The 12,373-nt window shown below is 37.0% G+C and overlaps 1 protein-coding gene across 1 annotated transcript; it reads right to left on the bottom strand.

Moving 5' to 3' along the window:
• Positions 1-381: 381 nt before the first annotated feature.
• Positions 382-1,320, bottom strand: LOC123641597 (olfactory receptor 51B6). Its single transcript, XM_045556478.1, has one exon. It carries the CDS (start codon positions 1,318-1,320, stop codon positions 382-384), a length of 939 nt encoding a protein of 312 aa, XP_045412434.1.
• Between the last annotated feature and the right edge of the window lie 11,053 nt (positions 1,321-12,373).

Here is a 12,373-nt window from a genome sequence, read left to right as displayed (position 1 = left end):
CGATTCAAATACTGGTGACCCATATCATAGACCTCAAAACCATATAACCATATGCATATATGTGTGTGGCTTTGTACATACACACACACACACACACACACATGCATACATATGTATATCAGTTGTCATAGGCTCACCAAACAATGTGAGTTACCTGGAGAAACCAGCTAACATTAGTCGGGCACTTGAGATAAGTGCTTAAAAGTATACATATTTTATCAAATCAACAATAAATGGCCAGGGTAAGATGATGTTCTATGTAGCAGATGGACTGGTCAGTTTCCATGGAAATGAAATGCCTTTTCCTAGCTGCTCTTGACAACAAACTTGTCTACTTGTTTAGGTTTCCGGAGTTATTCCTCAGAGAGCAGTGGGTAAAAGTCATGCTTTAGAGCAAGGCAGAGAGAGCAAGCGCAGCATCCCATTCTGGATCTGCTTGGTTTTAATGCTGTAGATGACAGGGTTCATAAAGGGGGGGAAAAGGAAGTAGACATAGCTCATCGTGATATGGACCACATGAGGAGCATGCTTTCCAAACCTATGAATAAATGTCAGACCTACTACAGTGACATAGAAGACCAGGATGCAACAGATATGGGAGACACACGTGTTGAGGGCCTTGGCCTTTTCTTTTCCAGAAGCAATGCCCATAACAGTCTTGAGTATCAAAATGTAGGAAAAAAAGATTATGAGAAAGTCCAACAGTACCATTGCAAATACAACCACAACTGGATAGAGACGATTGAAGGTGATGTCAGTGCAGGCTAGCTTGATGACATCTTGATGGAGACAGAAAGCATGGGAGAGCACATGGGATTGACAGTAGGGAAACCAGTGCAGGCGAATAATTATTGGCATAATTGACAGACCGGCCCTTGTCAATACTCCTACCCCAATCTTTATTACCCAGGTGCTGGTAAGGATGGAGGTATATCTTAAGGGGTTGCGGATGGCAATAAAACGGTCATAGGCCATGGCAAGCAAGACACCTGACTCCACAATAGAAAGAGTATGGATAAAATAAGCCTGAGAAAAGCAGGCCCCGCGGCCAATCTCCCTGTGATTTAACCACAGAACACCCAGCACAGTGGGCATTGTAATCACTGTTACTCCAAGGTCTGTAGAGGCCAACATAGCTAAGAAATAGTACATGGGCTCATGGAGGTTGTGGTCACCCCTGATGAGAAAGAGGAGAGTACCGTTGCCAAAAAGTATGGAGATATAGGCCACCAATAACGGGATGGAGATCCAATGATGTGCCTTCTCCAGGCCTGGGAAACCAGTAAGCAGGAAGTGGGGAGCAGTAGTGTTGAACCCCATTACCAGCTTTGCCAGGAGGAAAATATTCTCTTCAGGTAATGTAATAGAAACTAATTCTTTAGAAGTTTCCCCTTGAGAATGCTACCTGTTCATAAGATGTCCACCAGTCCTGACTTCCAGCAATAGCAAGGATGGTAATTTAGTCATTCCTGGGAGATTCCTAGCTGTAAGAGAATAGCATATATGAATACCAACTCTACATATTATTTGGGGTTTACTATATGCAAGACTATCAGAGAACACACAGGGGATGCAGCAATGTATACAGAATAGATCTTGTTCGTGTCCTTATAAATCACATAACCCAGAAAATAAGATAAAATAAAAGAAAAAATTGCTATATTTGAATAGTGCTATAATGGCTTAGAACTTACAGGGTGTTTTTCATGGTGCTGTTCACCTTGACGGGTGGTATTGTGGGTGTATGTAAAGTTTTCCCAGAGTATGAAAGACCTAAAAGATCAGTAGAAAAATGATTCTAAGCATTTTTGTTTGAAGAGCCAGTATGAATATCCTATGGCAAAGCAAATAAACAAATAATATATAAAAATGAATAAATAAAATAAATTACACTTTAGTTAATTTGAGGGATTAACTTATATTCAATATATCTGGAGGGAACATTGAATCGATGAAACTCTAGAGATTTTTGAACACATTATGACATAAATATGACTTATATGTGTCCAAAGCACATAAACCTCTGTTACCTAGCATCATAACCTGAGTTATTGATGTACTCTTCAAAACATTCAAAATTTCATAATATAGATAAAAAATTAATAATAAAAGGTAGATTTTATGATAAGCATTTGAGGACACTATTTGATAACAGTACCAGACAAAGTACTATTGCATATCACCTATTTGGAGATGCAAAGCGATAAAAATTTGTTATTTAGGTAAGCTCAAAGAGAATTTTTTTAAAAAAGCTATAGAATCCGATGAGATTTAACAAATATAAGAAGGCTCTATGAGTTTCTGAAGGGTCTGTCTTTTATTGTAAATGAAAATGTTAAACTACAGTTTCTCTAAACAGCAGATAAAATGTGGCGTGTCTGGGTGGCAAAGGGGAAGGAGGAAAGACTAATGAATCCTTGTAGGAACTTGTGACATAGCCTAAGAAGACATTGAGCCTAGAGCATTGGGACTAGGGGAGGTTGGGAGAAAAGCAATTCTGTTCTCAAAAAATTAGAAAAGGAGGAATAGCTAAGTCCCACAGGTTACTGAAAGGTTCAGAAAATATCCAACTTACACAGAGTTAAAAAAGCAGGAGTGGCAAATAAAAATGTTATATATTTGATGTATACAATGTGATGTGTTGACATAATTATACATTGTGAAATTATTACCACAATCTAATAAATATATCCTTCACCTCATGTGATTATTTTTTAATTTTTTTTGTAGTGAGAATATTTAAGACCTACACTTTTATCAAATTTGAAATACACCTCAATAGAGCTATGGGAAAAAATGATAACACAGAACATTAATCTAGGTAATTGGGCTATATTAATAGTAAATAAACATATAATAGATGAATTTTTAAAAAAAAGAAAGAAATGGGAGTGAGGGAACCAGATAGGGAATATAAAGTTGAGAAGCAAATATAAGGAAAAAAATAATTGTTGAGTTTTCATCATGTGTCAAGTTCTGCACTGGGGCATTACATGTACCTTATTATTATTATTTATTTTTTTTGTAGAATCCTTACAATAGTCCATTTCTACCATTTTACAGATCATGTTAGTTATGAATGTCGAAGGTGACCCATTAATCTAGTAGCACAGTCTTTTTTTTTTTTTAATCTCCTATGAATTAGGAAGACTTTGGGCATGGGTGAAATTTTTGTAGTATTCAAAAGTACAATTGAGCTTGCTATCTCTTTCTCTTTTCTGTTTCATGCTGAAAAACAGTGCTTTTATTTGATTTACTCACTTGTTTTTTGGTTTATTAGATTATCTATGAGTTCTGGAGGGGTTAAAAAAAAATCTAAAACTTTTACTTCATCCCTACAGCCACTCATCCTTTCCCAGTGTCACTGTCTTAGTGTAGACTTGCGTTTTCATTAGTGAGAAGCTAATTCCCAAAGTCTCAGATTCTGCCATATAAACTGAGGCCCCCATGCAGACACCCCAGAGAGGCCCCACTCAAGTTTTTCACCTCTCACATATTCTCTCACTTTCCCTTGGACTCTTTTCCTTCATTTTTCCTGGCAGTCTCCTCTATCTCAAACCCTTATTCCCTCTATCCACTTTTTATCTTCTAACCTTTCTTTTCCCTTTTTTTTATATAGGTCAAACTTGTATTTCACTCTTCTATTTGCTTTAACTACATGGCTTTCCATAGCTTCATTCTCTATACTTATTGGCACAGTGCGTAGCACATAATCTGTGTTCTTTTTCAGAATCATTGACTGATTGGTTTGTCTGCATCTACAAACTGATTTTTTTTACTGTCTTGCATCCCTGTCTTTGAGCAGGTTCTCAAATCATTGAAGTGTAATCGGTACACCCTACTCACTCCAAGTATATAGCTGTGAATCCCAAGCACCTGAAAAGGCCCTGAGTGTCCTTATATGGGATATAGAAAGAAAAACTCTACCCTGTTTCCAACTCAGGAGGTATTGGGTGCCTATTACACAATACAAACTTTTCCAGGTGCTGAAAACTGTCCCTGATATAGAGGCACATGCAGCCCAGGTTCCACCCAGGCTTAATTTTGAATTGACTGAGAGTCAGTTTCATGGACAGATAGTGAGTTTTCTCCAGGAAGTGTCTGAACCTCTGATACTTACAGAGTTATACCTCCTCAAGAATTTGGAAGGAGTTCTATTTTTGGAGCTTATCTGAACTTCTAGGGAAAAAAAGACCATGGGTCCGGGGGACACAGGGTTTGAACGGAAGCCAGAGAGATTAATAATTCAGGCACGAGGAGAGAAATAAGCCAACCACACAATTTATGCCAGAGGCCACATCCATCCTCTGTTTTTTCCCATAGTGTCCTTTGCCTCACATGTTTCAGAACCTAGTCCTGACCTTATTTTATACAACTAAAAGGTAACCCTTAAAGAAACCAAGTTTTAGAGACATCTGGGTATCTTTAGGACCCATAATGATTATCCATCTACTCTTGACAGATAAATCTGTAAGTTTCTCTTGCTGAGAAACCAGCTTCCTATTCCCTGCCCTGCTTTGTCCTGGTGCCTGCAGTGAGATCTCAGAGAGAAGGTTCACTGAATAACCTCACTGACCTGACATTTTGTGCTCTCTCGTTCCTCAGTTCCATAGTCATGAATCTCAAATCTTTAGTCTGATGACAGATTTGGTCACATCATCTTTTCAGTATCTGCACAAAAGCCCCAGCTGGTCGGAACATTTGCTTCAGAATCTCCTCCCGAGGGACCACTCCTGATTTAGACACTCATTGCTCCTCCCTTCCCCCCTTCCTGCTTCCTTCCTTCCATCATTTCCTTCCTTATTTGTATCCATAAGTCTTGTGGGTATTGGGCTTTGAACAGCTGTCCCCAAGATCGTTTTCTGTGTCCTAGCTTCTACTTGAGCTCTGTGGCTAGGAGAGTGATTTTTATCTACCGAGATATGGAAGGAAAGTAGACCAGTTAGGGATCTGGACTGAGACAGAGTTGTTGAGAGAGCACTTCTCCCCTTCTGTATTTGAGAACTCCCAATTCCTGTCCCTAAAATGAGGAATGTGTGAAAGTCAGAGAGCAGGGTGTCTGTTTTGTTAAAGTTAATTAAGTTTTTCCGGCCCCACCCTCTTGCCTCTAGTGTTGATATCTGACTGCAGTGTGAGCCCAGAGCCCTGTCTCATAGAACTTGATCTCAGGAAAGGGGATTGACTGTTTTTAGCCCTTGGTTTCCCCTTATCCCTCTCTCTACATCTTCCATCTCCATGTCCCCCATACCAAACAGTGCAAGGATGGCAGTCATGTTTAATCAAGTTATGAGTAAGGTATGAGGACAGGGATCATAACTGCAATGGCCTAGAGGCCAGGAGTCTTACTCTGAACTTGAATACTTTGTTTCCATTGTGGTTCTGACTCTTGCTGCACCACTTTGGAAATATTATTTAACCTCAATGTACTTAGTATTTCTTCTCTCTAAAATTCATATGAAAATTGCCACTGCATAAAGTTATTGTCAGGTTTAAGTGCACTTAGAATGGTACTCAATATTTAATAAATAATTAATATGAAGTATTTTTACCTTCATAATCAAAGTTATTTTAATTATTTGTATTTTGGACTATCTTCCATCATTGAACAGTGAACTATTTGAGAAATAGACTCTATCTTTCATAATTTTGTGGCACATAAAATTTTACTTCAAATGAGTAAGCCACGAGATCAATGTCACATTCCCCAATTTCTGCTACTGGAGATAGATGATCTTTCAGACAATTTATTTTATTTTATCTTTTTCTGATTGATGGAGATCAATTTTCACTTCTAAATTAAAACCACTGTCTCTATTCTACCTAGCAAAGAGATTTTCTTAACGTCTACGGTGTGTTAGTCATAGATGCATGTATAAAAGATATTGTATTCATTCATCAAATGATGAGATTTAATTTAACTATTGATTAAATTGAATTAATCATTTAATTATTGATACAATGAGGATGAAAACAGTATTGAGAAAGTATATTATAGGTATACCCGGAAGGTCTTCAATGAGCATTTTTTTATTTAGCAAAAATTTTATTGAAGTTAATTTATGTAAAGAAATGTGAACACATCATAAAGGTCTAGCTCAATGAATTTGCTGCAGAATAAGTTTGCACATGTAATTGCCACCCAGAACAAAAAGTAGAACTTCACCAGTACCTCAAAAGCCCCTTTGCACTCCTATTGAGTCCACCTCCTAGAGTAGTTTCACCTAGGTTTGATCTTTATATAAGTGGAATCATAGTCTATGTTTTCTTTTGTGTCTACCATCTATGCTCCATCATTATGTTTGTGAGAAACATCCATGTGTTTTCATGTTGTTCATTTTCATTCTAATAAAGTGATAGCTGGAACTAAATTTAAAACAATGAAATAGACAAGATAATTTCATATTTATAAAATATATAAAAAAGATGTAACATGCATGACCTTTATTTTCTTTATATGAAAATATATAGAAGGCCGGGTGCGGTGGCTCATGCCTGTAATCCTAGCACTCTGGGAGGCCGAGGCGGGTGGATCGTTTGAGCTCAGGAGTTCGAGACCACCCTGAGCAAGAGCGAGACCCCATCTGTGCTAAAAATAGAAAGAAATTATATGGACAACTAAAAATATATATAGAAAAAATTAGCCAGGCATGGTGGCACATGCCTGTAGTCCCAGCTACTTGGAAGGCCGAGGCAAAAGTCTCGCTTGAGCCCAGGAGTTTCAGGTTGCTGTGAGCTAGGCTGATGCCACAGCACTCTAGCCTGGGCAACAGAGTAAGACTCTGTCTCAAAAAAAAAAAAAAAAGAAAAGAAAAAGAAAATATATAGAAAAACATCCAAGATATGTAAGAAGACAGAAATACTGTTATCAATTGAAATTCTAATTATTTTGCCATCTTATTATATACAAAATTGTATTGTAACTTTTACAGTATATATTTTTTCTCCACACTTCATTAAAAAATGCATAGAGTACATGTTGTGGCATAAAGACCATCCTATTACATTTAAAAAGGGTAAAACTGTAATTACTTTTTATACCCTTGGATACAATAAATTTACTTGGGTCAAACTATATCTAGAAAATAGAAAAAAATTAAAAAAAAAACAAAACACTAAGAACAATCGATAAAGTGTGGTAGAAAGAATGTAGCCTTTGATAAAATGTCATCTGTCTCCTTCATTCACATCCTCCTTCATTCACATCCTATGTAACTGTAAACCTATCACTTAAACTCTGAATGTTGACTATTTCACTTATCAGTTAGGAATAATAAAATGCACCTGTAAGAGCGTTTCTCTGAGGATTTGAGAGTAGATGTTGCTATCAGCACTCATATAGTCTATTAATTGTATTATAACTCTCATTGGTAAAGACAAACATTTGAAATTTTTGACCTGTCAATACTCAATGGTTAGGGGGAAAGAACAGGAAATTATTAAATGTATCATGTTTTTTTTTAATATGATGAAATAGGCAGCAAATAATATTATGAGAACTTTTAAATAGCCTTTGAAAATGATCTTACTCCTCCAGCTTTCTCCCTTGATTACTCCTAAAAAGCTTTATCTCACACCACCAGCACCTTCAGCCTACTGATGCTTTTATTTCTGTTTATTTACCTTGATATCTTAGATGAATTTTATTGTTTAATCTTTAGAGTCTCTACTGTCAATATCCTGTGTTTCTTTGCTCATTTTAAATCCATCCTAGACATTTCATTCTTCTGTACACTTCTTAGAAGACATAAAAACAAAACAAAATGAGAAGGAAAGAAAGGGTATCCAAATCAGGAATGAGGAGGTCAAAGTATTACTTATTGCTGACAATATGATTATATATTTAGATAACCTCAAAGAGTCCACCAAGAGACTCCTGGAATTGATTAATAAATTCAGTGAAGTCTCAGGTTACAAAATCAATGTACGTGAATCCTTAGCATTTCTATACACCAATAACAATTAAGCTGAGAGTCAACTCAAAGACTCAGTACCTTTCATAGTAGCTACAAAGAAAATAAAATACACAGGAATATACTTAACAAGAAGGTGAGAGGTCTCTACAAAGAGAAGTACAAAACACTGAGGAAAGAAATCACAGATGACACAAACAAATGGAAAAATATCATGCTCATGGATAGATAGAAACAACATTGTTAAAATGCTCATAATGCCCAAAGTGATTTACAGAGTCTATGCAATCCTTATTAAAATACCAATATCATGTTTCACAGATTGAGAAAAAATAATTCTATGCTTCGTTTGCAACCAGGAAAGAGCCCAAATAGCCAAAAAATTCTTGAGCAAGAACAGCAAATCTAGAGGCATCATATTACCAGACTTCAAACTATACTACAAGGCTATTGTAACCAAAACAGCATGGTATTGGCACAAAAATAGGAACATAGACCAGTGGAACAGAACAGAGAACCCAGATATAAAACCATCCATATACTGCTGACTGATGTTTGACAAAGAAGACAATAATAAACACTGGGGAAAAGAAGCCCTATTCAATAAGTGGTGCTGGGAAAATTGGATAACCACGTGCAGACAATGAAACAGGATCTATATCTCTCACCACTCACAAAAGTTAATTCAAGATGGGTAAAAGACTTAAGTGTAAGGCATGACACCTAAGAATTTTAGAAGAAAATGTAGGGAAAACTTTTCAAGATATTGGCTTAGGGAAAGAATTTATGACTGAGACTCCAGTGTAATTACAGCAACAGCAAAAACAAACAAACAAACAAACAAACAAACAAACATGACTTGATTAAATTAAAAAGCTTCTGCACAGATAAGGAAATAATCAGCAGGGAAAACAGACAACCTGCAGAATGGGAGAAAATAGTTGCAAGCTATATATCTGATAAAGGGCAAATAACCAGAATCTACAAAGAACTCAAGCAAATCAGTAAGAAAAAAGAACCAAACAACCCCACTAAAAAGTGGGCAAAAGACATGAACAGAAGCTTTTCAAAAAAAGATAGACAAATGGTCAATAAACATAGGAAAAAATGCTCAAAGTCACTAATCATCAGGGAAATGCAAATTAAAACCATAATGAGATACCATCTTACCCCCTTTACCCCTATAATAGTGACTTTTATTAAAAAGTACAAAAAAAAATAGATGCTTGCATGGATGCAGAGAGAAAGGAATGCTTATACACTGTTGATGGGACTGCAAATTAGTACAATGTCTATGGAAAACAGTATCTAGATTCCTCAGAGAACTAAAAGTAGACCTACAATTAGATCCAGCAATCCCATTACTGGATATTTACCCAAAGGAAAGGAAGTCTTTTTATCAAAAAGACACCGCACTAGAATGTTTATTGTAGCACAATTTACAATTGCAAAGATGTGAAATCAACCCAAGTGCCCAGGAGTTCAAAAGTGGATTAACAAAATGTGGTTTATGTATACCATGGAGTAGTGCTCAGCCATACAAAAGGATAAATTAATGCCTTTTGCAAGAATCTGGATGGAACTGGAGACCGTTATCCTAAGTGAAGTATCTAAAAAATGGAAAAACACATGTACTCACTATTAAATTAGAACCAATGGATGAGCACACATGTGTAAAGAAGGAAGTAAATTCAGTGGAAATCAAGCAGGGACAGGGAGGAGGAGGGTATGGGCAAAAACGTACCTAACAGGTACAATGAACACTATTTTGGTGATGGACACACAGCTGTGACTCAAGCATTACAAAAGTGATCCATGTAACCAAAGGCATTTGTACCCCTTAATATTTTGAAATAATAAAAAAAACACAAAGCAAAATTACCCTTTATTGAGTTCTTAACATTTTTCAGGTCTCATGATAACACTTATATGTATAAACTCATATGATTTTTAACTTATTTCTTAGGGCTCTCTATTTAATCTTCACAACAATCTTTTCAACAACTCCTGCCCTCCCCATTTCACAGATGATGAGCTGCAGTACTGAGTATCTACAGACACAGAACCTATAAGAAGTTGAGTTGGGTTTCACAGTCAGGTAGACTGGCTCCACAGCCCATGCTCTTAAAAATAAAGAATAAATATGAAATAAACTTTCTAATCTAATCTGATTACTGGTCTTTCTCAAGTCTCTTTTGCTTGGAGTAGTTCTCTAAACTCAAGACATTCAAGTGTAACCACCTAGCTGACATCTCTACCTGACTACTTACAGGCACAGAATGTCCCAAACAGAGCTGATTCTTCTCCCTCATTTCAAATCCAGCATGTAAAAACAGTCCTTAGTACAAAAGAACCAATCAACACATAACTATTGATTAATTATTAATAATAAAGTTGCTCTCTTCCTGTAATTCCTATTTTGGTAAATAGAGCTGCTCTCCACTCATGTAAAATCAGAATGCAGATGCTGTCTTTTACTATTGTCTCTCCTTAATAAACCATTTTAATCAATCACTAAGTTCTCTTCTTTTTAAGACATAGAATATTTCTTCTATCTACGTGGAAGAAAATTCCATCCAACCTGACTAACACTTCTTGACATCCACACAGACACTGTTTCTCACCCGGATTATTGTAATTGAATCCTACATTCTCCTCATTTCCTCTTCCACTCTTCCAATATGTTCATCGTTATTTAGCCAAAATAAATTTATAACAATTGATTTTCTGATCATGACCTTACTCCATACTCATCATTTGTAGGGTAAAATTAAAACACCTTACAGGATTTGTAAGGCCCTCATGATTAGAACTTTTTACCACTTTGTGCCAAATTTTACCACGTTTTTCTGGCTTTATTAGAATTCTTTATGTTTGAATTTGTAATATTTTCCTTAGTCCCACAGACTGGGCAACGTTTTCTTTCTGTATGGAGCTAAACTCTATCCCAACTGGAACTACCATATTTCTTACCATTCTAATTTTTTAGTTCTCAGCTTAAATATGTTTTCAGGGAAATTTTCCCTGATCCCAAAGATATTTTTTATGGGTCCTCTTTAGCATGCTACCATCTATGCAGTAGTGACAATGCTATGAAAATGTATGGTAAATTTTCTTTATATTACACAAAAAATGTTTATATCCTGTGAACGAAACGACCATGTTCCTCATTGTGGACCTGGCACAAAATAGGCAATAATCTAAAAATAGTGTAATTTTAAGAAGAAAATTTGGATGTCTTAACGTACATGGCTGTTAGTAGATCCTTTGGGGTTCCTATGGATTAGAGCTGACTTTCCCAAAGATACAGCAAAGACAAGAATGCAAATGGAATTCACAAGCACTAGGACCAGCAAAGGCATATATGCTCCATGAGGATACCTGGTATCCCTTTGATCTTTGAGATAAACAAAGGGAAGGACATGCATAGGTTTTCTAAAAGCTGATGCTCAGCGTCCCAAGCTCACATAACCAAGTCTTGGAATCCCTGAGTCAGCTGGCACTTGAGTCTCCAGTTTTCCTCAGCCATCCTTGGGGAAACACTTGAAAGTCGTGAGGAAATCAGTGGAGTGCCCCAGCTCTCCCCACACAGAGGAGAGAGGGAGGGGAAATTAAGGGGTTTCCTGAGAGTCTGGAAAGGTGGAACCTTGGGGAGGTGATTTACACACACATGAGTTTTCAAACAGGGCCACCTGGGGAGGCTGTGTGAGGGAGTCACCTGTTCTGAATCCTCTAGTAGAGCAGGAACAGGTCCCTGCTCCAGCAACAAGTGTTTGAGTGGGCAAGTGCCAGGAAGAGAAATATGGAATGGCTCCTCTCCCTTCTGACATTAGACACAAAGAAAGTATATAAGGATGTTTCCAGAGGACTGTCTAGAAGCAAAGAGCCCAGCTGAGGTGGGAAACACTACAGCATATATACTTGCATTATAGTAAGTATATTCAAGGAATTGTGCTAGATTTGGGGTTTCTAATCTGGGACGCTTAGATTAACATAGGAATAACTGTGAATGCTCAGAAATATATATGAGTATTCTCATTCACTTTTCTGGGTAGAAGTTTACAGCCTTTTATTAGATCCTAACAATGGATCTTCAAACACTCACATACACGTGTGTGTGGTGGGTGGGTGTGTTTGTGTGTGTATTTGTTTGAAGAACTGCTCTCAAGAATGACAAGGGTAGTTGTCAGTGGTATTCACTACGAGAAAATCTGGGACCTTGGCCCAACACACTAGGGTCTACAGGGGCCTAGCCCCTATCCCAATCAGGAGAAAAGGAGTGTATGAAATGATAAAATGAGGGGAAGGAGGAATCACATTTTCTTCCTTCACTTGTTTATTTGGACTGAGTGACGCATTGACTATCACTATATTCTCTTGAATCTAGAGAATCTTTCCTATCTGTACTTTCTTTATTCACCCAAATCCCTTCTCTCTCTTTCATTACCTCATACCTGTTAAGT

This window comes from Lemur catta, chromosome 7 (genome assembly GCF_020740605.2).
Source record: "Lemur catta isolate mLemCat1 chromosome 7, mLemCat1.pri, whole genome shotgun sequence".
In the NCBI taxonomy this organism is placed as follows: Eukaryota; Metazoa; Chordata; class Mammalia; order Primates; family Lemuridae; genus Lemur; species Lemur catta.
Note: the sequence above shows the minus strand (reverse complement) of the source record. Positions and strands in the feature narration are given on the sequence as shown.